This window comes from Lagenorhynchus albirostris, chromosome 6 (assembly GCF_949774975.1).
Source record: "Lagenorhynchus albirostris chromosome 6, mLagAlb1.1, whole genome shotgun sequence".
Taxonomy (NCBI): Eukaryota; Metazoa; Chordata; class Mammalia; order Artiodactyla; family Delphinidae; genus Lagenorhynchus; species Lagenorhynchus albirostris.
In genome coordinates this window covers 57991737-58018607 of record NC_083100.1, presented here as the reverse complement: position 1 = coordinate 58018607, position 26871 = coordinate 57991737, and the positions used below count along the sequence as shown (strand labels likewise).

The window sequence follows — 26871 nt, the reverse complement described above, 5'->3', positions numbered from 1 at the left end:
TTTGTTTTTTCTCATTTTCATCTTAACTAAAACTTAAAAAATAACTTTTTGATCTAAAATATGCTCCTTGAAGTATAATCTATGAACCCGTGCCAGTTTGCAAACTGCTTATTAATGGCCTGTCACAGGATAAGGACAGAAATTGAGAGTAAGAATTTATATATTTTATAGCATTCTGACAGAGTAATTTTCACACTTGCTGAATCTAATAACAAATAGTTGGTCTTGTTTTTTCAATTTTATTTCTCTAGTTATTTTTATCTTATTTTACAAAAGTACTGGTCCATATCTAGGAGAACTGGTATAAGCCTTACTTTGGAAAATACATTGCAAAGATGCTTCTGATGGTAGAAGTCATACACAACCTATGTTAGAGAAGAGTTCAAAATTCTTGTGAGTGTATTAGCCATGGAGAGAGGCCAGGGAGAAATATTTCATAAAATGCATTCAAGATACTCAGCAGAAAAAACAGGAGATGTGATTACCAAGAAGAGGCGATTTGTCAGGTTACAAATGCACGCCTTCATACTTACTGGCAGACTCTATAAACTTAGGGTAGGCGTCATATGTGATGAGTGGAATTGGTAAATCTCTGAAGTACAGTTTCAGTGCACCAGTGATAATGTTGATATCTTCATACATGTTCACAGAAATATCTGCTTTCTCACCATCTTTGAAGGATGTTAAAAGAAACAGAAGTAAATATCTGGATTCACAGCACTTTTAACAAATAACATTTTTTTGTATACTGTTTTCAAAGATGAGCAATGCTTCAGTGTTTAACATCAAATTCACTGTGCTGAAACATATACATATTTTTCTGTGAAAGACAATCTATTTTTTTGAATTTTATATTCTGAGGTTACTTATTTTTCCATGTTTAATGATGGAGGGGAAAAGTAGGAGATGACTGAGGTTAACAGAAATATTTTTAAATTTCATGAGTACTTGAGAATTCCTACAGGAATAACGTGGGGTTACTTTTTTTTCCTTTTTAAAATAAACACAGAGAATGTGAAAAATAACAACTGAGGTCCTCCCAACTTAAAAAAGACCCAGCACAAGAGGCCACCTTTGATTCACCCCAGGTTCCCAGACCTAACGTTAGATCTTGCCTGAGCCCTGTGGGTAGGAGAGGTAGTGAGAAGTGAAAAAGCAAAACAAAACTTTAGAGTGTTGATATAACAAGAGAAAAAATTACAAAATAGAGGAAATTTTAGAGTTGCTGGGCCTTATGACTCTCAAGCAAAGCTGGCATTCTTTCAGGGTGGCCCCTTCTGCCCTCCCCCTGCACTTAGTACTTTGTTAAAACAGCTGAATTTTCATCTACTAAAGACTTAATTAGCGTCTACTCTGAGCTAGATCTTATACTAGCTTTCTTTTATTCCATTTAGCTTATGAAAGATTTTTAATGATTAAAAAGCAGCCTCTTATATTTGGTAGTGATATATGTCCCTGCCACTCTCTCACTTTGTCCCAGCTTACCCTTCCCCCTCCCTGTGTCCTCAAGTCCATTCTCTACGTCTGAGTCTTTATTCCTCTCCTGCCCCTAGGTTCTTCAGAAACATTTTTTTTTTTTTTTTTTTAGATTCCATATATATGTGTTAGCATACAGTATTTGTTTTTCTCTTTCTGACTTACTTCACTCTGTATGACAGTATCTGGGTCCATCCACCTCACTACAAATAACTCAATTTCATTTCTTTTTATGGCTGAGTAATATTCCACTGTATATATGTGCCCCATCTTCTTTATCCATTCATATGTCGATGGACACTTAGGTTGCTTCCATGTCCTGGCTATTGTAAACAGAGCTGCAATGACATTGTGGTGCATGACTCTTTTTGAATTATGGTTTTCTCAGGGTATATGCCCAGAAGTGGGATTACTGGGTCGTATGGTAGTTCTGTTTTTAGTTTTTTTAGGAAACTCCATACTGTTCTCCATAGTGGCTGTATCAATATACACTACCAAATGTAAAATAGATAGCTAGTGGGAAGCAGATGCACAGCACAGGGAGATCAGCTTGGTGCTTTGTGACCACCTAGAGGGATGGGATAGGGAGGGTGGGAGGGAGACGCAAGAGGGAGGGGAGGGCTTCCCTGGTGGCACAGTGGTTGAGAGTCCGCCTGCCGATGCAGGGGACGCGGGTTCGTGCCCCGGTCTGGGAAGATCCCACATGCCGCGGAGCGGCTGGGCCCGTGAGCCATGGCCGCTGAGCCTGCAGGTCTGGAGCCTGTGCTCCGCAACAGGAGAGGCCACAACAGTGAGAGGCCCGCATACCGCAAAAAAAAAAAAAAAAAAAAAAAAGGAGGGGATATGGGGATATATGTATATGTATAGCTGGTTCACTTTGTTATACAGCAGAAACTAACACACCATTGTAAAACAATTATACTCCAATAAAGATGTTAAAAAAAAAAGCAAACATGTATTCAAAAATAAAATAAACCATGATAAATGTCAAAAAAAAAAAGCAACTTCTTTCCTACACAGCTATTAGAATGGCTAGAATCCAGAGCATTGATAACGCCAAACGCTGGCAAGGATGTGGAGCCACAGGAACTCTCTTTGGTTGCTGGTGGGAATGCAAAGTAGAACTGCCACTTCGGAAGACAGACAGGTTCTTGCAAAGCTAAACAAATGCTTACCATATAATCCAGAAATCACACTCCTTGGTATTTACCCGAAGGAGCTGAAAACTTTTGTCCACACAAAAACCTGCACACAAATGTTTACAGCAGCTTTATTCATAATTGCCAAAAAAAATGGAAGCAAGATGCTCTTTCAATTAGTGAACAGAGAAACTGTGGTACATCCAGACAAAGGAATATTATTCAGTGATAAAAACAAATGAGCTCTCAAGCCATGAAAAGACACGGAGGAACTTTAAATACGTGTTGCCAAGTAAAAGAAGCTGGCCTGAAAAAATTACATACTGTATGATTCCAACTATATGATATTATGGAAACGGCAAAGCTATGGAGTCAGTAAAAAGATCAGTGGTTGCCAGGAGTTCAGGGGAGGAAGGGAAAGAACAGGTAGAACGTAGAGATTTTTATGGTAGTGAAAGTTCTGTATGACACTGTGATGGTGGATACATGATGTTATGCATTTGCCAAAAAACACAGAACTGTACAACATAAAAAGTGAACTTTAATGTAAACTATTGACTTTAGTCAATAATAAGGTATCAATGTTGGCTCATCAATTATAACAGATGTACTGTATGAATGAGAGATGTTAACAGAGGAAACTATGGGCAGGGGCAGGAGAGGAGGGATTATATGGAAAACCTCCCATGGCCAGTGGCTGGGAATGGACATGCTCAGTTGCTACCTTTCAGAGAAAAAGAAATGCCTAACATTCAATCTGGCATAGATTCAGGGTTGTTCCTGATGCCATTACTTCATGTCATTTTCTTCAATCTTATCAAATATGTGGGCTGACCTAGATTTCCTCCTACTGGGTTGGTAATAATATCTCATTTATTTTGTCTTCTGTCTCTGTTGGCTGTAAGAAGTCTGTGATGGGAGGGGAGTGTAATGGAACTAGAAATTTGTACTTGCAAAGGAAAGAGGCTCTTTACAATCACAACTCCTATTCTGTTTCACTTCCTGTATTCAAGTTTACAGTTCCTTGGTACCACCTACTCCAGTGCTCAAAACAAAGACAAATTGGAGAACCATGGCAACAAACCTTAATTTAAACGTTAGTTAAAAGAAAAGAAGTCCCATCGAGCTCTTCTTTGGCTGGGTCCTTCCTCCCACAGTGGGAGGTCTGATGCCAGAAGGTCCCCAGTTCCTCTCAGATTCCTGCCCTGACGTGAGCTCAGACTTTGATAACGAGATGCTGGGGAGGCATGCACGGCAGGCAGAGTTAGGTGGGCCACCGCAAACCTGGAAAATCTGAGATCTGCAATGACTTAGATTCCCTCCCCTACATCCACCTCCACTGTTTTCTCCATGGTTCTTGGTAAATTTAACTGCTACGTATACATTTTGGTGAACGTGGACCAGGCTTGGACACTCAAATGTTGGTAATACAGTTAAATTTTATGCTTATTTCTCACCCTGAAATTTAACAGTTTAATACTTACAACTAATACAAAAAATAATAAAAATTATAAGCTAAGTCTTTTCATTTGGCATAATAATCATTAATGATTTAGAAAAATAATGGAAAGAATAACATAAGAAATTGTGCCTTTTCTGGCAGAGAATTATTGTCCTAAGTTAATGAACCTGCTGGAAAACACACCTCTGTCAAAAGCCATCTTGACATCTTCAATTAGGTCACTAAATCCTGAGACTCGGTACAGTCCTTCAGAATTAAGACCTGTAGAAATAAAGCAGGGAAGCTAATTAGTTTCTTTGGGATTATGCCTTTTCTTCAAATTTTAACTTCTCATACTTTAGGCTGGGGAAGTAATGTGTCAGGAAGAATGATGAAATATACATGTTTAGAAACCTCTTCGCACTTTTCTCCTAAAATAAAACCATTTCACTCACAGTTCTTTAATTCTGACCTACTGTGACTTGAATATCTGTAATTTGGCTCATCATTTTGTCTAGCTAGATCAAATACCTTAGGTCTTAAGGGAAATTATTTCATCACCCCCTTTACACCATAAATTCTTTTACATAATGGAAGACTAAGATAAACTATATTAATAGGCATATAGCAGTTTTTCCCAAGTGGCAAAGAATAATTAGGGTGCATGCAGTTCTGGTTTTTGGTTTTTTGGCCTAGGATAGTTTTAAACAGAGCATTTATACCTTTGCTTTTTGGACCTAAGAAAAAATATAAAAACTGAGAAATGAATTGGTACCTACATATCAACTTTTACAGACAGGAAGCATCAACCATAAATATATTTTAAGCATATTTCTTATAACTGGTTAAATGTACCTTGAAATCATGCTGGTTAATTATCTGTTAACTGATTTCAGACTTTCAGATCATTTGTTATCTGAAATAATTCCCCCTAAACTTGCAGAAGAAAACCTGGTTGTGCAGTGAGCTACGACTGCTCTGAACCTTGCTGGAAACGCCTCACCTCGAGATTCAATCTCCCTGATGCACATGTCCACCACCATGGGCCGCTTAGTGATGTGGGCTTTCACGAGTGTTGTCAGGTCACAACTGTACACCTTCTTGACATGTTTCAAGTCTGGCTTACAGTCATTTGGGACCATCTTGGAACACTGCTTATGAACATTCAATCCACAATCTAAAGAATAAAGAAAGGAAAAATTCATTATTATTTTCAGAATTTTGAGCATTCTGGAGGTTTATTTTGGCAAGACACTCCAACTTGAATTAGGTTTAAAAGGGGACTAGCTTCCAGCCTGCAGAGTGGGGGAAACATTCTTCTCATTCTTTAGGAAAATTCTGATTTTAAGTTAGAAGACTAGAATTCTAGCTCATGTTCCGTCATTTACTTGCTGTATGGTCTCAGGAGAATACCAACCCAGGCCAAACAAAATTAGTTAAGTGTTCAATTAAATGTCTACAAAATGTAACATTACACCAACTAGCCAACTAAAAATTTAAAGTTCCATTTCTTTAAAGTTATATAAAAAATTATATTCAATGTGGATATAACTGCATTTTAATAAATCTGATATGAGGTGGAATTGAACCTCCAAAGTAAGAGTATCCCAGGGCCCTCTTAAGTTGATGCTGCTCATATGTGTATCTACTCCTAACTCTTTATATATATGTATAAAATAATGAATATAGAATACATCTAGTAGCTAAAAATAGCCACAGTTATTATTCGTTACTACTATTATCAACAGCTTACTAATGCCAAGCACTATTCCAAGTGCTTTACATTATTTACAGAAAACTCTACAAACCAGGTACTTTTATTCTTCTCTTTCATAAACCTGATGAAACCAAGCACGTACGTGTTAAGTAACTTACCCATGGCATTTAGTACATTTGAGCTGAAATTCAAGGCTATAAAGATTGTAGAGTCCACGATTTTAACACCTATATCATATTGCCTCTACTGAAGTTGTTCCTTTGCTTTGTCATTTTATTGGGTTATAGCTTCTAAGATGCCAGAACCCAAATATTTTCTAGTTAATATTTTGAGGTATTTTATTTTCAACAAGAAGAGCACAATGGCATTTTAGAAGAAATAGAGAGGGATACAGATATTTTGCTAAATTGGACCTAAGAGACATGGACCATACCTGAATAATTTAACTAAAAATAAATGTCACCTTTATGTCTGTTTAAAATATTACCCATTTGTTTTTAAGTTCATGAAAACTTGATGCTGACCTCCCATAAATCCAATCCAACTGAGGTACACACAATTTATAGCCAGGTCTTAATGGATTTGAAAACCATACAGTCCCACGACCACTGTCTGTGGTCCTTGGGCAAGCTTCAGTTTTGCTTGCTGTTTGGGCAGAAACGGGAGCATAACATTTACCTCACAGAATTGTTATGAGAATTAATAAGCCAATGCATTCGAGGTGATTTGCATATTATAAAATGTTAGACAAATACCGATGATCATCATCATTATTATGACTTTTGGTAAAGCTGAAATCTAGTTATATATATGGCAGTAACAGTTAACAAAGACAAGGAAAATTAGCCAAAACTTATAAATAGAATTGTTCTTTCATTAAATATGTAGATATTACCAACTTGAAAAAAGAACTTAAGGCTTGTGGTGACTCTAAGGGAAGAAGTCATGTGTACTGAGCACCTCCCATGTGCAAAAACAGGCTAGGTGTCGAGGGAAGCTGAGTCTTTGAACAGGTGTGTGTAAGTGAACAGCACTGGCGATGGCACAGCCCATGCTAATAGTGTCCAAACATCGTCATCACTAAAGAAGAACAGGTGCTTCTTTGAATACGTAAAGGCTGCCAGGGCAAGGAGCTGAATCTGTACCATCTGAAGAAATGACCCAACACTGTTCTGTGTAGTTAAATGATGTCCAAATGAATACATAACCTGAACCCCAAATTCCTCTTTATTCTATATTAGATATAAATAAGATTTCTGATTCAATCATAAGGCAACTCAACGGCAATGGCCACTTAAAGGACCTCATTTCCCCTGAAATATTAATGTTTTGTATAACTTCCGTAATTTAGAGTTAGATCTAGAATCTATTAGCTGTGTGATTTTGAGGGGGTTACTTAAACTTTCTGTGCCTCAGTTATACAAAATGGGAATAATAATAGTATTTATCCATTAATATTAGATTATTAGGTTCTAGTATTATGTTAATGTGAGGCTTTAATATTAATACACATAAAATGCTTACACATAGTAAACTATAATTGTTTACCATGACTCTGTTATTATTTAGAAGAATGAAACATTTTGAGAGGCCTTTCCTAGGTAGTGCCCCAGGGTTCACTGTAAGGCATTGTCATAATCAGCTTAAGGTCAGGAGCTAAACTGACTTCTAGGCCAATTCTGTGTTCGTCAGATGTGAATGCCAGGTCCTGAAAAGGACTTGGATGCTGGGGTTATAGCTGCTTCCTCACCTACACTGTTCTTTATACACTTCATTTACATAAACGTACCTCCAAACAGGTACATCATTTTTCTCTGACTGCTTTCACCAAATCTGGGGAGTCTTCAGCCACCAGTTTTTCAAATATCTTCCACCCTCTCACTCTTTATCCTCTCCCGGGACTCCAACAACACAAATGCTAAATCTTCTTTTCTACAGGTCTCTGAAGCTCAGTTCACTTTTAAAAATCTATTTTTGCTCTCATTTGAATTGGATAATATCTACTGATCTATCTTCAGCTTCACAGATTCCTTCCTCTGACATATTGTATCTACCATTGAGCCCATCCCGTGGGTTTATTTGTTAATAAAATTTTCAGTTCTAAAATTTACATTTAGTTCTTTCTTATATCTTTATTTCTTTTCTGATATTTCCTATTTTTTTCATTTGTTTCAAGAGTGTTTCTGATTGCTTCTTGGAACGTTTTTATGAGAGCTGCTTTCCTTGTCTGATAATTCCAACATCTCTGTCATCTCAATATTGGCGACCGTTGATTATCTTTTTTCATCTGAGTTGAGATTTTCCTGGTACTTGGTATGAAATGTAATTTTGAACTGCATCCTGGATATTTTGAGTGTTATAAGACTCTGGTTCCTACTGAAATTTTCAACTTTAGCAGGTAGTTAACCTGTTTAGATTTAGAATGCAAATCCTGGCATACTTTCATAGGCTGTGTTTCAAATGTCAAACTAGGTAACAAAGCCTTTGTAATGCTACTGCAGTGCTATTTTGCCTACCAAACATGTATGTTATGGCAGGACTCTACCCTACATTCTGGGGAGGGAAGAGGGCCATGTCCTAGCTATTATTGCAGGGTAGGGTTGGAAGTCAGGGTTTGCTCACAAACCTGGTCGGGGAGGAGTGCTGTGCTGCATGGAACTGCAGGGTGGGCACGGAAGAGAGTTCCGATCATGGTCTCAGCTGCCTCATTACTGCAGGTCAGGGATGAAGACAGGGCTCTCTGCCCGTAGACTTGGGCTGAGTGGGTGCTGCTTCTACTATAGGCGGGGGGGATGAAAGTCAGGGTTCCACCCACAGTCTCAGCCAGGGAGGGGTTCCACTTTCTTCCTGCAAGACGGTGATGGAAGACAGGGCTCTACTCACAGACTCACAGGAGAGAAGTGCAACCTTGTTACTGCAGAGTGGGATGGAAAATAGGGTTCTACCCACAGCCTTCTGCTGCAGCATCCAGCAGAAGTCCGTGGGTAGCGGTAGCAACGTGGCTTTATCATGGTATTCACCTGGAGAATGCTAGATACGGCTAAAAGACTTCTGTCCGGCTTGGGTGCCCTTTTCCCAGGGCTTTGGCTGGGAAGAGCCAGCTTTTCTTGGGATTTGTCTGTGCCTGTTGGCATTTATGGGTAGTGGGTATCTTTAATGCTTGGGCTGGGATACACAGGGGTTTCAAAAAACCCCAAAATCCAAAATACCACCAGGCAACTCGCTTCTGGGTTCCTTGAGTCCTGAGGTCCCTAATCAGCCTTCCTTCTTTTACCCAACTTTCAGTCTTTTGATAATTGCTGTATATATTCTGTCCAGGGTCTTTTGTTATCATTATTGTGAGGAATAAAACATATTTATTCAACTTGTCTAGAACTGGAAGAACTCTTACATAATATTTTAAAAGTATAAAAGTCAGCAGAGCTTCATTATCTAAAAATAATGTTGATGTGCCTCATATTCTGTGTTCACGGAAGTCACAGGTCCAGCTGGAAATGGCTGTTAGTAACAACCTACCCCAGTGTCTTCTTTTCACAAAGACAACGAAGCTCAGAGAGGCTAAATGACTTGTTCAAGTTGCTCAGCCAGAAACTGGTAGAACTGAGATTTCAACCTTGGCTTCCTAATTCCCAGCCTGTGCTCGTCCCACTGAGTGATATATATACCACTTTTCACCAGCAGTACACCATGTACGCTGAGTTATTGTTTTCAGGGTTGAAGATGAACTTGCTATTTTCAACCTCTTATTCAATAATGTATGTTGTACCTATTATTTGTTGTATATACTTGAGTTTAAAAGGCTCTGCTGTATTTTACTGTTACAGAAATCTATATGTGATTTGGCAAGCACTTTTAAAAAGCAGCGATAAAACCTACCCATTATATTCTTTTGTCACATTCTTTCCTAAGCAAGTGGAAATCCACTAGAAGGTAAAACAGTAAAATTTAGATGCATCCACAGAATATCAAAACATCTGAATGGCACTAATGGTCTGATACTAATATTAATGTTTTTCCTTTGAACGTTTGCAGTTCTCTCCCATTTTACACATCAGCAAATGCCTAATTTATTTGTGACTCAGTGAAAACTGGATAAAGAGATGACTGAGCTCAGATTTAGGTATTTAACAAGAAGGGAAATGTTTCCTAAACTGATATTCTTTCTTACATTTGGATAAGATTAAACTATGGGACAATATATTATGCTCAATTTTAGAAATAAATTTCAAAGGCCAAATTTTTTGGCAGAATCGGATATGAAGTCCTTCAAAAGACCAAAGGATAGGGTAAAGGCATTAAAATGAAGTATCGTTATACCCTTAAGTTCACAGTGCAATATACCAGCTCTGCGCTTGCTCTGAAAATTGCTGCTTCAGGGACTAGCAATATATCAATATTTCAGGTTGCCATTAAGACTTTATTTGGTTTTCATACTTATTTATTAAAGTCATATAACTCCTATAGAGTTCAGTTTCTCCCAGGGAAGCTCTACAGTATAAGTGAAAAAAAAAAGTCCATAAAAGATTATCTCATTTGTTGCATCTCTTGGTTTGGTGGGTTATTTTTATGTTACAATTAGATCACATTGCCCCCTCCCACTTCTTCAAGTTAATAAGCACAGAATAAACACATGAAAGGAGGAATGAGAAATTCAAATCGTATTTCATTCTGTCCTTATTAATCAAGTATTTCTATTAGAATACTAACTTGAGGTTACTTTCAGATTTTCTGGGCTTGATTTCTCTAAAAAACATGCATGCTTTATATCTAAAAAGCACAGAAACCTATTTTTTGAAATAAATAGCTGATATTATTTATATTCTATTGATAGGATTAAGGGGTAATGTTAATGTGTGTTTTGAAAGGAAAGGTAATCATTCATTCTTTTCTATGAGTGTTCCTATTTTAAATTAATTGCAAATAGAAGTTTTATTTTAAAACATGTCTCTTAGCTGTCCCTACCTCCACCTCCACGCCCACCCAGGAAAAGTGGGACTAGCCCATTTCTAACATGCATCAGAAGTCATTATTTTCAGAAGCAAAATTAAGAAGAATACTTTGTTCTTTGAGATATTTATGAAAACATTGCTTTCAATTAAAAGGAGCTACATGAAAGTCATAAGCAAGTCTAACCAATTTCTCATTGGGTTACAAGGACAAACATAACTTTTTAGGTACAATCAAATCAGTAATTAAAATCGAAGACATTGCTTCCCCTTCTCCAACCTAAAAGTTAAGTGCTTGTATACGCAAAGCAATAAATACATTTTATTATTAGGAAAAAAACTGCTGCCATTTCCTTTTGGGGGCCGGCAGCAATGATAATGATACACTGGAAAAATGAAGTCACTTTCATAAATAACCAACACTAAGTTGATGTGTCTGATTTACAATTATTATCCGGCTTAACTTCTTAGAATATTTTGGGAAGGCTAAAATGAAAACAATTCAGGAATGCTGGTGGAATAATGGTCTTTTTCATGAGAGAGATGTTTGGTGATCTTATAATAGATTACTTTAACCTATAAGCTTAAATTTCATAAAGAAAGGAAAAATGGTCTGGGAAAATTATTCCATCTGAACGACAATGATCCTTTGCACTTAACTTTTGAAGGCCACTTACTTTGCTCGTAAAGGAGCACCACTCCCAAGCTGCAGTTAGATGGTCTCTTGCAACATCATTTTACTCACTTTAAAGAAGCCTAACGTAAGGGAGACTGTGGTAGGTGAGACGTTTAATGCCGACTGTGGAACCTCATGTTGTGGAGTTTTGGGAAGATCATGTCTGCAATGACTGCATCCCCATGACTGTCCCTGCTGCTCCCTCAGTTGTCCTTGTCAGCAGTGGGTGTTGAGCAAGCCTAGAGCTTTCAGTACTGAAGGGACAGCTTGCTTGCTATTAGCTGGATTCAGTCTGATTCCTTCAGCTACTCTGCCACCAGCCTGGTGATTGGAACATCACCCAACACTTCGCATAATGTTAAAAAAAAAAAAAAAAAAAGAGGGGGGTGGTGGGATACAAAACTGCTGCTTTTGGCAAACATTCCTTTAAAAATTCCTGACAACCTCTCTTCTGCCTTGGTGGATTTTGAAAAAAGAAACCAGAACAAAGCAAGCTGTCTTAGGGATCAAAAGCAGATAAATACATCTCTTTTCTGATAGGCAGTGTTACTTCCATTTTTCTTTGGAAGTAAAAGCTTTAATGCTTAGTGGCTAATGTATTAGTCTCCTGTTGCCACTGTAACAAATAACCGTAAACTCAGTGGTTTAAAACAACATGAGTGTGTCATCTAACAGTTCTGGAGGTCAGAAGCCCAAAATCAGTTTCACTGGACTGAAATCAAGGCCTTAGCAAGCCTAAGACCTCCTTCTGGAGGTTCCAGGGGAGAATCTTGTTTCTTGCCTTGCCTTTTCCAGCTTCCAGAGGCTGCCTGCATTCATTGGCTCATGGCCCCCTTCCCCCATCTTCAAAGCTAGCAGCATAGCATCTTTGTTCTTTTCTGTCCTCTGCTTCTGTTCTTATACCTTTTATCTGACTCAGCCTCTTTTGCCTCCCTCTTACAGGGACGCTTTGGTCGTGATTACACTGGGCCACTCTGACAGTCCACAGTAATCTCCCCGTCTCAACTTCATTAACTTAATCACAGACTCTCCTTTGCCATGAGAGGAAACAGTCACAGGTTCTAGGCATTAGGAAGTAGACATCTTTGGGGAGCCAACGTTCACCCTACCACAGTTAGTTCTCTCTCTCGAAGTTCTTAATTCTTTGCATTGTTTTATATAAAGTAGATGGCTCAAAGGTCAGGATGAGCCACTTCAGATGAAAGAATCCCACCGTCAATCTAAATGTAATTAGCTGTCATAGAAAACAGAAGTAATTCAAATCCTAACCTTCCGTATTTTAAAAAAATGGGTTGACTTCTTCTTATATTGCTCAGTAATCGGGTTCCAATCACATAGAATATAACGCTTTTGAAGACAAGATATAACATAAAATGAAAAGGCTTTTCTTTACATTGTTGACATTTACTCACAATAAAAAGTGGAGGCTATTCAAGTGGGTGGCTATGGGATGGGGTGAATCATTTTCTTTCTTCTTTTCCTTCACATTATCACTATCATAAACATTCCAAAACATTTCTTCTAAACATGATATGGGGTTGTAGCATATGGCCAAAGATTATTCACATGTGCTGTGCTAGTTCTCTGCTAATAGCTGACTCAGAATTTCCATGTAGATGGCCTTCAGTCTTTCAAAATGTAAACGATAAACATCATCACTCTAGTAAAAGAAAAGCTTTTGAATTAGTGACCGTCTTAAAATGTGTAAGAAACCGTTGCAGTCTCAGCCGGTCAAGGCTATGTCATAAAGGCAAACCAGGCTTATGAAGACGACCATTCTTCGTGCAGGTGATTTGTGCTTTGGAAAGGGTACTCCATTTGCCTTTGAAACACCACAACGATGTGGATGTTCTTAACTACACGACTATGTTCCGTTCAAAGGCTCAACCACAACCTTCCTCCAGTTCAAAGGCTCAACCACAACCTTCCTAGTGATGGGTCCTCATCCTGACTCTGGGTAACCACCAGCCAGAAAGACAATGTTGTCCTCATTTATTCTCTGGGCAGAGAACTGCAAATGGGGCTGTCAGCCCTCTAGGATGTTGGAGGAATAAGACTGGCTCTGAGCTGAGGCTCTCCTTGACGGACACCTCTGCACAGTTCAAAGTCAAGACGTGAGGAATTCTTCCCCCTCCTCATGGCAGCGAGGTCCCTGAATGGATCTAGCTAGTGATACATGCCTGGAACCTTATCATGCCTTAGTGGTGCTAAGGGAGTTATAACTGAAGGAAGGGCGACTTGGAACGCTCACATGCAACGCATACCACACCTTGCTATTCAAAGAAAAGGCAATTTAGAAATAAGAAAAATCAAACGCCAGAAGTTTCTGCACATAATGGACAACGAAAATATTCCATTAGGAATCATGCCACAAAAGAAATGTGGATTTTTACAGTGCTAAATTTGACAGAATTACTTCAGTTACCATTTTGAAATACTTTACTCTTCACATACATTTTTAGAGTTAAGCTTCAGGCAAAAACACATGTAAGAAGGTATTTTTTAGTTTTACAATTTAAATAGCAGAAAGAAACTTCTATGACCTAACATTACACATCTGAAATTTAAATACTTATTTTTAAGCCTATACCAGAATTTAGAGCCGTTTGAATAAGTGGCCAGTACTCAGTATAGTTGTTCTATACAAATGAATTTCACATTATGCGAATAACTACTTATTTCATAAAGCATTTCAATAAATCCCTGAGTTGGTTATTTCTTTATGTGGAAACCTTCAAGTTTCTAAATTTAAATCTAAAATACTATGGTCATATTTTATAAAGAGGATATGGCATATTCAAGATTTTAAAATGTCACAAACAAAATATTAGTGACTAAGTGGTTTTTCAGAATTTGGTAATCATCTTTTAAGATAAATTCACAGATTTTTAAAGCTTCAATTTGATTTCACAAAAGTTAGTAAGGACAATTCAGCTTAACAAGTTATCTTTAAAATTCAGTTTCTAAGGCAACAATCATAGGTCCCTGTACACTGCTTTAAAAAAATCATTCTTATAAATTTAGTTGCTGCAACATCAAAGGCAAGGCAAATATAACTGCCTTACTTTTATCTCCTTTTATCAGACTTTCTGAACAAGACAACTTCTCTCTTTTTAAAGGACCAGACTGCTGCCCATTAAGTACAAGAAGGTGAAGGGCAGATAAAATATCAATAGTCAAATTGGCTGCCTGAGAAATCCAGCCTGTTGCATGTCAAGAGCAAACGGGGGTCCAGCCCATTATATGTGCAGAATAGCAAAGCTCCTCATGAGTTACTCCTTGTAGTTTCATAATTTACACAATCAGGCGAAAAGGGAAGAGCTCTTACCTGCACATCTCACTCCCTGAGCAATGAGTCCCCACATGAAGTTGGCACAGTATTCACACCAGTGCGGCCCCCTGAATGTGTGGACCTGAAAAAGAGTAGTGACAAAGTGGCCCGAGGGGAGATTACCGATGAGGAGATTATTTCCCTTCCAAGCAGTCATACACAAGCCATAGTCAGTATCAAGAGGCACAATATGGTTACAGTTAGAAAAACCTTGGTTGAGTGGAACAGCCAAGCAGTTCCAATTTCCTTCAGAGCTTGATTTCCTCTTTGTTTTAGAAATGGTGATAAATCAAACCAATATTCTGCTATTTACTTTTGAAAACCATTTCTACAGTGGAATTTTCCAACTGGTCCCCTCCAGCTGGAAGCAGTCTCATCTATGCGCTATACAAGTACGGGCATATTCTGAGCGCTGCGGCATGCATGGGGATGAGGAGTGATGTAGACAGAATCTGTCTATAAGGATTTTGTCAGATGATCCATCTCCTGTCCTCTGTGACCACAGTCAGGGCCACGGGTGGTGAAGGTGGTATTTAGTGGCTGGTTACAACAGAATCATCAAAAAGGGCTAATATCTGTTCAGAACCATTTGATACTATGTTAGCAAAAGAAAATGAATATATTTTAGAAACTGCAGAAGCTACAGTTGATCAGAAACCCTGTTTGAATACAGTAGTTATTCACTCATCTTTCCAGCTCATAAAGGTTTTACTGCATTTGATTCTTTTATCCCTAAGAAAGGAACCTCCAAAGAAGAAGGATTCAAATGCCAAGATACCTATAGACTTTATGGATAGGAAAGAGAAGCCATTCTAGCTTAACCTAAATGAAAAAATATTGGTAGAATAGAGAAGCAATAAATCCAAACCCCAAACATTAAAGAATAAAAGAAAAAATATCTTGAATATTATCAGTAACACTTTAAGACTTCTGAGCAAATATTGGCTAAAAATGTACTCAAGAAATAAGTCAGGGCTTCCCTGGTGGCGCAGCGGTTGAGAGTCCGCCTGCCGATGCAGGGGACATGGGTTCGTGCCCCGGTCCGGGAAGATCCCACATGCTGCGGAGCGGCTGGGCCCATGAGCCATGGCCGCAGAGCCTGCGCGTCCGGAGCCTGTGCTCCGCAACGGGAGAGGCCACAACAGTGAGAGGCCCGCGTACCGCAAACAAACAAACAAAAAAAAAAAAAAAAAAGTCAAAAGAAAAGGGAGGGACAGGGAACAAGGAAGTTACTGATCTGTATCAAATTGCATTTGCTTGAGATAATTTCTTACATATATATGATTTCCTCCATCAGAAAACAGTAATACAAGAGAGTGAAAATCACAAAGTGTGACGATCTGATTTCAACATAAATATCTGCCAAAACAGCTTTGGCAAATAATGAAATTCACAGCTAAGACTATCATTGTTACTACTGTTCTATTTATATAAGTGATTTTTTGTTTGTTGGTTGGTTATCTATTTTATACACAGTAGTGTGTATATGTTAATCCCAGCCTCCTAATTTATCCCTCCCCCTTTCCCCTTTCCTCTTTCCTCTTTGGTGAACATTCTGTTTTGGAAATAAGTTCATCTGTGTCTTTTCCTTCCTTTTAGATTCCACATATAAACGATATCATATGGTATTTGTGTTTCTCTGTCTGGCTTACTTCACTCAGTATGATAATCTCTAGGTTCATCCATGTTACTGCAAGTGGCATTATTTCATTCTTCTTTATGGCTTAGTAGTATTCCATCGTGTGTGTGTGTGTGTATGTGTATGTCTTCTTTATCCATTCATCTGCTGATGGACATTTAGGTTGCTTCCACGTTTTGGCTATTGTAAATAGTGCTGCAATGAACTTTGGGGTTCTTGTATCTTTCCGAATTATGGTTTTCTTCAGATATACACCAAGGAGTGGGATTGCTGGATCATATGGTAGTTCTATTTTTAGATTTTTAGGGAACCACCATACTGTTCTCTATAGTGGCTGCACCAATTTACATTCCCACCAACAGTATAGGAGGGTTTCCTTTTCTCCACACCCTCTCCAGCATTTATTGTTTGTGGACTTTTTAAAGATGGCCATTCTGACCGGTGTGAGGTGATACCTCACTGTAGTTCTGATTTGCATTTCTCTACTAATTAGCAATGTTGAGCATCTTTTCATATGCCTTTTGGCTATCTGTATGTCTTCTTTGGAGAAATGTCTATTTAGGTCTTCTGCCCATTTTCTGATTGGATAGTTTGTTTGATATTGAGCTATACGAGCTGTTTGTATATTTTGTCGGTCACATAGTTGGCAAATATTTTCTCCCATTCTGTAGGTTGTCTTTTCATTATGTTTATGGTTTCTTTGCTGTGCAAAAGCTTTTAAGTTTAATTAGGTCTTATTTGTATATTAGTAAGTGGTTTTATATATATATATATATATATATATAAAAATAAATAAACGTACTTCAAACTTAAGAGGCTACTGAACATAAGACTTACCCTGAATGTAAGATACATAGATTCCATTTAGAAAAACCATGCCAATTAATTTATGACATGCCACTGATTATAAGCTTAATCCCAATTTCAGAGATGTTAAAATGAAAAAAAAAGCATATAGTAGAATCAATGAAATATGGTATATCAGAATTCGAAATACTACTACTGGCCAAAATATCCATATATGGTAGCAGTGAATAACCCAGGGTTCATTCCAAGCAGGTATGTGCTTGTGACTCTGATCACTGCCAAGTAAGCTCAAGTACAAAATGTTGTGTTGATTTTGAAAAGGCAGCCATAATCCCTTCTATGTCTTTTATGGAAAAGGGTCAGGAATGCAGATACAGTTGCTTCTGGATTGTTAATGATGTTCACAGCCTGTAAACTGAAAGCATTTCCTGGAGTTCCTGAAGCCGAGCTCAAGATCAACTTTCAGATAGTCTGTGATGTCTTTATTTTCTTCTGTGTTCCTCTGAGTGAATAAAACTGGATAAAGTATGTAATCTTGCTTTTAATCTGAGGCGAATGAGTGAAATAGATAGCACTGACTCATATTTTAAAAGTTATATAATCATGAAATAGCTAGAGAATTGTGAAGTTATTTTTAGGGGAAGTCTCAGGATAATCCAGTTTTACTTAACTTGGTAAGGTTAATAAATTGGATTGGAAGTGTGGAGGAAGTCTGGTTTTGTACCTGCCAGTTACTCATGATAAAGGGTGTTAAAGTTCTACTGGTATGTAAACCACTGAAACAGAGAAGGGCTCTTGGCAAACACAACTGGGTATTGAGATGTTGTGATAGAACCAATTCCCTTCCTCACCTTCACAAAGTAGTAATGAATGTGGCCTTTTGAAAACCCTGGGGCATTTCTTCATATTACATATGCTGAAGGAAGGGTTTCACTGTCCGAGCGGCCCAATGTTCTCTAATGAGAGGATCACACACGTATCTCAGAAAGTAAATCTTCAGGAAATTATTCTTTATACACTTCCTTCTCGGACAGGTTTTTATAAAGGCATCTTGGGGGCTGGTTTTAGTGGTGGTGGTGTTTTTACTTTCGTTTTTTTAAACTGTTTGTAAGGCAGGTTATGTAGCTCTCCAGGAAATGGTTCTAGAAGTAGGCCTTGAAGCCCTGGAAGCTTACTAAACTTGTATTTGTATAACAGGATTTAACTGGATTCCCTTTTGAATTTTTGTATCTAAAATTTGTTATTTCTTAAATTTTGTTTGTTTTGTGACTTTCATGACGCTGGATTGTATTTGTAAAAATGGAGTATTGTAGTCTTTTTGTCTTTTTTATTCCCCTAGAGGTCATCAAAACAAATAGACATCACTCATTAATTATTTTTATTCATTCATAAACAGTTATTAGGTGATGACATATACAAAGATTAAACCAAATACTGGCTCAAGGAATTCACCATAGGTTTCTCCTGTTAAATATAACGTGAAAAGCCTCTTCTGAAAGTGTCTGCAAAGTGTGAGGGTAGCTGGGGTGGGCACTGCTCGGGTGTTATGTGTGAGCTGCAGCTTCCAGGATGAGCAGGGTCAGCCAGGTGAGCAGAACAGGCCTGAATGGGGGTAGGCGTGTTGGAGCGGGGTGCATTAGGTGACCCTAATGACCGGCGTGGCAGGAGTTGAGAGGCAGACAGGGCCTCTTCCACGCCTACAAATGTATACTTTGTTCAGTCAGCAATGCAGGGCCACTGAAGATTTTTAAGGAAAGTGACACAGTCGAGGGGACAAGGCTGGAGGAAGACAGACGAGGGTGCTACAGCAGTAGTCCAGGTAACAGATGACACGGATCTGAACTCAGAGTGTACTGATGGAGAACATGGGGCAGAATCAACAGCGCTTGGTGACTAACTGAATCGGAGGCAAAGGAGAGAGGAAGAACGAGGGCTAACTCTTAGGGGGAAGATGGCATTAACAGGGGGAAGAGAAGTAGCAGAACAGGTTTGGAAGTGAGGTGGGAGGGAAACAGTGGAAGAGATGGAAATGGCTGATTGAAGATTCCTGAGAAAGAGGAGGTAACCCATGGAGTAAGGTTCCTGAGGGCAACCAATGGAGATGGGAGCCAGGGCAGAGGGATTAGTTTTGAATAAAAGAAAACTCAACTCTTCCCCTTCCCTGTGTTGGCAGGGCCAAGGGGAAGGGGAAGAGGATGGCTGTGCAGTGCAGGAGTGGTGGGGGCCTGGAGGCAGAAGGCTAAGGGAGTTCATACCCAATGGTCTAGTTTCTGTGTGTTAGGAAGTAAGTTCAGTCATGGAGCCAATGAAGAGTTTAGAAAAAGTGGGGAATAGGAACTGGAACTGGCCAGAAATTCAGAGAAGGGCTGTTGGGCTTGAAAGCAAGCTTCTTTCCTGGATGTCATTACAATCATACTATAACAGTGTCAAGTGCATTAAAGAAAAACTGACAAATACTTTCTTTTAAAAAGGGTGATTGTGTTATATTTGAGCTTTACCTAAATGTTTTATTTTATATGCAGTTTTACATTATCAGTGATGTTTTTATCACATATTTTACCAATTCAGAAAAAGGTATCTTTAACAAGTCAGTTGCACAAATTGTACAACTTAGAATAGCTCTGCAGTTGTTCTCCTCTACCTAGCACGACGGAAACAGGGCGCTGTTCCTGTACATGAGGCTCTAGGGCACTGACACCTGCAGATAATTCTGCTTCCTAGATATGGTTGCATTTTGATTACCTGTCTCAGAATGATCAAAACAGAATGTAACAGGTATTCAAAACGCAACAATTAAAGGGTCAAAAGTTGCATCTTGGGGGTTCTTTCTGCTTAGGAGAATGCTAAGAAAGAGCTAGAGTGGGATCTGGTAGAAAGGAGGCCTGAGTGGTTCACAAGGAGTGCAGGAGCTCGGGCCAAGTCCTGGTTTATAAGACAGAGTGACCTGTGCCTGTGATTCCCTGTAGTGTAGCAGACGCCCTTAGACATCTGCACAGGTCAACACCCAGGGAATCAAGGTTACTGATGTCTTCATAACAGAACACAATGAACACTCATTAAGTGACATTTTCCATTTTTAGGGGATTTCAATTCTAAATTGCCCCAGATTTTTATGTTTTTGTAAGTTTGTGTTTTAGTTTTTCTGCCTCTTCTTATTCTCCAAAGCTGTTGGCTCTTTTTCTTTTCTCCTAACCCTTCTCCCTTTTCCATCCACCAGTTCTTAGTTATGGACCAGGAAATCTGATAACTTTGCTAGCACTGGATATAAATCAAGAAAATGTGTCATCTGTCTTCCTCTTGAAGGTGTTAAGAAACCAAACCAAACGAAACCCACCGAATTTCTGGTTCCTTGTCTGTGTTTCTTGTAGCTGAGGCTGAGGCACGGTGGTCTTGTGAGAAAGGAGGTGTTAGCACCTTGCTTTTTATTCTGTGACATTCTTTAGTCTCTAGTTACTGTTTCGTATAAGCAGAAGCCACCTCTGTTTCTGCTGTTTACTGTATGACCATAATGACATACATTGGCTTCATAAGGTGGGAAAATAACCAATTACTTTATAAAGAGGACTGTTTCTTCCTTAGAGTTATTTAAACAAATCACTTGATCATTTTATAAAAAAGGGATTCCTTTGGGGGATGTTTCGGTATCAATCAGCATCATCATATAACAGTATCAGTGAGGTTAGAGATGGTCCTGAGAAAAGTAACCTCGTAAGTTGGCCACAAGTATGTTTTTTCTAGGCTACCTCCAAAGCTTTTGGTACATCTTGACAAATGAAAGTGACAGTACACGGCTTGAATTATACCTTCATGAACAAAGGGCATAGCAACTTGTTTTAAAGACCTCTTCTCTTTTGCAACTGGAAAAAGGACAACTTTATTACCATGGCATCTGAGATTGCTCTCACCTGTGAATACCTCCCGTCACATCAATCACCTTAAAACTGGAGATGAAAGCCTGGATTAACTAATGGACCCCAAAGAGTCTGTTACAGGGAGGGCACTGGTCAGAAGCAGGCTGAAAAGGACAGACAGTGAGGGAGATGGGTGGGCTACTGAGAGGCCCACGTGGCACAGGCCAAGGGCCCTGTATCTCCGGTGTACTGACCTAGGTAAAAACTGAAGCCATGCTCACTGGGCCTACTGTTATACTGACCCAAACCCTGGCTTCTATAAGAAAACCAGCATGTCTGCTTCTCATGTTTCTGATGTTCACATCTCCAGTATGAATGTCAGTAACAGAAACAACGGAAAAGAATTCCATGCTATTAGAAGAGAAAGAAAAATTCAGCACATCTTCATTATCCCTTCCAGGCCATAACACTACCTGCAGAAATAAGCATGAATGCAAACAGCCAAGCAGCATTCCTGCAAAGCCTGCTGCAAATGTAAACTCCGTTGGACGCAGTAAGAACGTTGGGGGAAATGAAATAGTGCTTGAAAAGGTGGGAATGACATTTCAGCTGCTGCTCTTAATTTGGGAGGCCCTGATGAGTCAGTTCTCCAGCGCGGTATTGGGCAATGAAGGGAGAGAACAGATGATCCAAATCGAAACGAAAGGAACATAGGTAGGCAGGCAGCTGGGCAGGAAAGGCTTTCTCTTTTTTTTTTTTTCTTTTCCATTTTTATCTTTAGGGCAACCAGAATGTACTCTTTTAAGTAACCAATTTTAGCCTCACCAAGATGGCTTGATTTTGATCCAAAAGATTTGGAATTTAGAATTTGGGTCCTAATTTGACCTCTTCAGTTAAAGTATATGTTGATTTATACTACATAATGAGAAGAGAATGTAGAACATTGGCTATGATCATTAACAACAAATACATAAAATTGTATAGAGGTTCCCTACAGGAAAAAAAGGTAGGGAGGGGGAACTTAAAAATAGGAGTATCTTTAGTATCAAAGCAATACCTTCTTGCCTTGTTATTTAAACTATTAGTGGCCTTAACATTCTTCAGGGAAAACCTATAACAAACAGTAAGGTTTGGGTACGGTTAAGCCAGCAGCACTGATATCACGCTGACTATGCCTCCCCCTCTTGTCCTGATGGAATGACATGAAAGGTGCCCACGGCAGGAAAGGCAGAAAGAATGCCCGGAGCACTTGCTGAAACATGGCTTCGAGCAGTACTTGGGGCTGGTGAGTGCCTGGTATAGGAGGGGCACACCCTCTGGCCAGCAGCAGACAGAATCTAGGAGGTTCTGTGTGCCTGGGGGCACTGGACAGCTGGCGAAGGGGCGCAGGTGCTAATAACAGCTTCTACAACTGGCTGCTACACATGATTGTGCAGGGACTCTGTGAGGCACAGACTTCACCTCACAAGTAGTTAACACCATCAGAAGTATTACTGTGAAAAGCATGACAAATGATAGAAAACTCAGTGACCTAATGTTTCAAGAGTGAGAAAACTGTTGAGGGAGATAACTATAAAAGCCTGCTGGACATACCATGGTCATACCACAAATAAGTGGTATCCCCTTAAATATGAGAAATAACTACAGGAAAAAGCTGATATAACATGGTCAGGCTATGACAACACTAGGCCTACTTTACTAGTAGAGCAATTACTAGGACAACATTAATAATTTAACTCTTCTTCCACATGAAAAACATAAAAATGGTTTTTATTAATTGGCGTATAAAACAGTACTTTAAACATGCACAGAAAAAATAATTAATTATCAATTCTACTCACACAGTCCATTCACCATAATCCTATACAGGGCCTTATTGACAAAGTTTAAATTTCTTTATGGCTTCCTTCATGATCTACATATCCCTATCAACACTAGCCCAATGAAGGGGAAATATCTCTAAAATTACAGCTGAGGGACTTCCCCTGGAGGTCCAGTGGTTAAGACTCTGCGCTTCCACTGCAGGGGGCACAAGTTCGATCCCTGGTCAGGAGCCTGTGGTGTGGCCAAAAGTAAATAAATAAATAAGTTACAGCTGAGCTGATGTGGTGCAAATGAACTTGCTCAGAATCGTACACAACCACATTAACACCAGAACACGAACGCAGTTTCTGGTGTCAAGGTTCTGTTCTAAGCTGCAAGAGTGGCCCCTTGCACAAAACCATCGACTTGAAATCCAGGCATCAGGCAGTGGAAATACCAAAGTAATCAAGGCATTTATTTTATTTATTTATCACATTGCAAGGTACAGTTTGTATAATAAATGATATAACAATAAATATCACCCAATAATTAAAAAACACTTTCCATTTCAAAATATGGGTGTTTAAAGTATTAAAAAAACTATAATGTTTAGCCATTTTCCAGGTTTCAGAAGCAAATTTCTTTTTAATTTCTTTTCATCGGAGCTCTAATGAGAGCTTTACCTCTAAAGTGAATAACTGTTAAAGTTTAAACATGTCACATGCCATACCTAAAACACTTCTACTTTGACAGTTTAGTTTCATTACTTGGAATAATGTTTGCATTCAAATACCAGTAGTAAAAAAATATAGACACAGTGAATCAATACTTCAAAATACCAATCTCCTAAAGTTGTATTATGAACGTATTGATATAACAGGAAAATGAAATCAATGAATCAACTTGGTTGTGCAATAAAATCCACTGTATAATACACAGCTGAGTGACAGATAATCTCTATACCACATTGCAGTATGTAAACTGAACACTGAGAGACAAAAAAAGCCTCAGACTAATCCACATTATCTTATGATCCATAATTCCACAAAGCCTCCAAGCCTGTACTAATATTAACATTTCCACAAAACCAGATTTCAATTTCTCTTTGGTTTGGTTGTAAAAATGTCATCTAAAGCAGTCTGTTGTTAAAACATATTATATTATGAATAAAGTATTTCTCTAATACACCTGGAAAAAGGTTTGATTAAAATGTGCAAAAAAATTATTAAACTATGTAGTTCAAACCCTTTTTAAAGCTCTAGTAAAAGAGATCCAGATTTTCTCCATTGTTTTTCTATTGGTTTAATTGGGTCTTTTTCTAGTTTCCTAAGGTGGAAGCTAATTGATTTGACCTTTTTACTCTTTCCCCAAATAAGCACTTAATGGTATAAATTCCACTTTAAGCACTACTTCGGCCACATTCCACAAATTTTGATGTGTTGTATTTTTCTTTTTATTCAGTTCAAAATATTTTCCAATGTCCCTGTGATTACTTCTTTAATTCATGAGTTATTTAACAGTAAGTTGTTTAATTTCCAAATATGTGGGAACATTTTCAGATATCTGTTATTGATTTTGAATTTAATTCTGTCATGGTAAGAGGATATACTTTGTGTGATTTCAATCCTTTTACATTTATTGACACTTGTTTTATGGCCCAGAATATTGTCTATCTTGGTGAATCTTTCATGTTCACTTGAATAGTATGTGTATTCTGCTGTTGCCAAGTAGAATACAAATATCAGTTAGGTCAAATTGGTTGATACTGTTGTTCAAGTCTTCTAAGCCCTTACTAATTTTCCATTTGTTCTATTTGTCTGTTTGTCTATTTGTCCTATGTCTGAGAAAGAAGTGTAGAGATCTCCATCTATAATTGTGGATTTGTCCATTTCACTTTTCAGTTCAGTTGTTGCTTTATATATTTTGAATCTTTGTTTTTAGGTGCATATAAAATTTAAATTATGTCCTCTGAATGAATTTTATTTTCTTTTTGGCTGTGTTGGGTCTTCGTTGCTGCACGCAGGCTTTCTCTAGCTGCGCAAGCGGGGGCTACTCTTTGTTGCGGTGTGAGGGTGTCTCGTTGCGGTGGCTTCTCTTGTTGTGCAGCACGGGTTCTAGGTGCATGGGCTTCAGTAGTTGTGGCATGCGGGCTCAGTAGTTGTTGCACACGGGCTTAGTTGCTCTGCGGCATGTGGGATCTTCCCGCACCAGGTATTGAACCTGTGTCCCTTGCATTGGCAGGTGGATTCTTAACCACTGTGCCGCCAGGGAAGTCCCCTCTTAATGAATTTTAATGTTTTTACTGCCAATAATATTTATTCTGAAAACTACTATGTTTAGTATAAATATAGCTATTCTAATTTTCTTTGAATTACTGTCTATATGGTATATCTTTTTCTTTTTACCTCTCTGTGTCTTTAAAGTGGGTTTCTTGTGGATAGAATATAGTTGGGTCTTGGTTTTTAAATCCAATCTGACAACAACCTCTATCTTTCAATGGAGTGTTTAGTCTAGTTCCATTTAATGTAACTATCAGTATAATTGGGTTTAAATCTGTTATCTTGCTTTTTCTTTCTATATATTCCATTTGTTCTTTTTTCTCTTTTCTTGCATAGCTTTGGATGAATTACATACTTTTTAGGAATCCATTTTGCCTCCTCTATTAGCTTATAACTATTTTATTCTTTAGACTTCTAAGGTTTACAGTACACATCTTTAACAATATTATAGTCTACCCTCAATATTATACCACTTCACGTATACTGTACAACAGTACAACAGTACATTTCCACTCCTCCCACCCTGTACTTTATGATATTGTTATTTGTTTTACTTGTACAAACTACATAATATATTACTATTTTTGCTTTAAACAGTAAACTTATGTTTTAAAAAACACTAAAATGAAGGAAAAGAAACATTTTACACTTACCTATATGTTTACCATTTCTGGCATTCTGTATTGTTTTGTACAGATCTAAATTTCCATCTGAAATTATTTTCCTTCTGTCTGAAGAACTTCCTTTAATATTCTTATAGCATAGGTCTCTTGGTAATGGATTCACTCAGTTTTTCTTTGTTTAAAAAACAAATATTTTATTTTGTCTTCATTTTTGAAAGATAGTTTTGCTGGATATAGAATTCTAGGTTATAGTTTTTGTTGTTGTCGTTGCGTACTTTGAAAATATTATTCCATTGTCTTGCATAGTTACTGATGAGAATTTTGCTGTCATTCTTTTTTTTTTTTTTTCGCTACGCGGGCCTCCCACTGTTGTGGCCTCTCCCGTTGCGGAGCACAGGCTCCGGATGCGCAGGCTCAGCGGCGCCGCTCCACGGCATGTGGGATCTTCCCGGACCGGGGCACGAACCCATGTCCCCTGCATCGGCAGGCAGACTCTCAACCACTGCGCCACCAGGGAAGTCCTGCGCTCATTCTTTATTCATCTGTATGTAACAAGTATTCTTCCCACTTCCCCTGCTGCTTTTTAAAGAACTTTGTAAAATATGTAAGAGTACCAGTGACAAAGGAAAATAATCCATGTTTCTCTGTTGACATATTTTTCCTACATTGAAATAATCTTAAAGATGTTAATAAAAAAGTAGTGTAATTTTCTTCTTTTATAAAAATGTACTTCTGACTCCAAGTACACTGAAGTTAGATTGATTGGCATTGTCCCACTGGTCACTGATGCTGTGCCCCCCCCACCGTGAACTTTTGATTCTTTCTGTCTTCCATTTTGGTTATTTTTTATTGCTATGTCTTCTGGTTCACTAATCTTGTCTTCTGTGGTACCTAATATGCCATTAATACCATCCAATGTATTTTAAATTTCAGGTATATTTTTCATCTCTAGAAATTCCATTTGGATTGTTTTAAATAGTTTCCATTTCTTTCCTCACTGCAGCCTTTAGTCTACTGCTAATTCAGTCATGTTACTAAGATAATGATACCATTTTGAGGACTTTTAAACAATGCCTTATGTTTTATGATGTCTTTCTACTCTGACTGGTGGGCAAAACTCTACGCAGCCCAGGGACAATTTCA

General features: G+C 38.3%; 1 protein-coding gene across 3 annotated transcripts in view; it reads right to left on the bottom strand.

The window, feature by feature from the left end:
• The window catches only part of CHN1 (chimerin 1), a 177302-nt gene that overhangs the window by 7992 nt on the left and 142439 nt on the right, over positions 1-26871 (bottom strand). For all 3 annotated transcript variants that reach the window (XM_060152609.1, XM_060152610.1, XM_060152611.1), the window contains 4 exons: positions 14724-14808; positions 5060-5233; positions 4261-4338; positions 534-671 (listed from right to left, as the gene is read on the bottom strand). In XM_060152609.1, coding sequence (XP_060008592.1) covers positions 534-671; positions 4261-4338; positions 5060-5233; positions 14724-14808 — 475 coding nt within the window. The remainder of the gene's footprint in view (positions 1-533; positions 672-4260; positions 4339-5059; positions 5234-14723; positions 14809-26871) is intronic.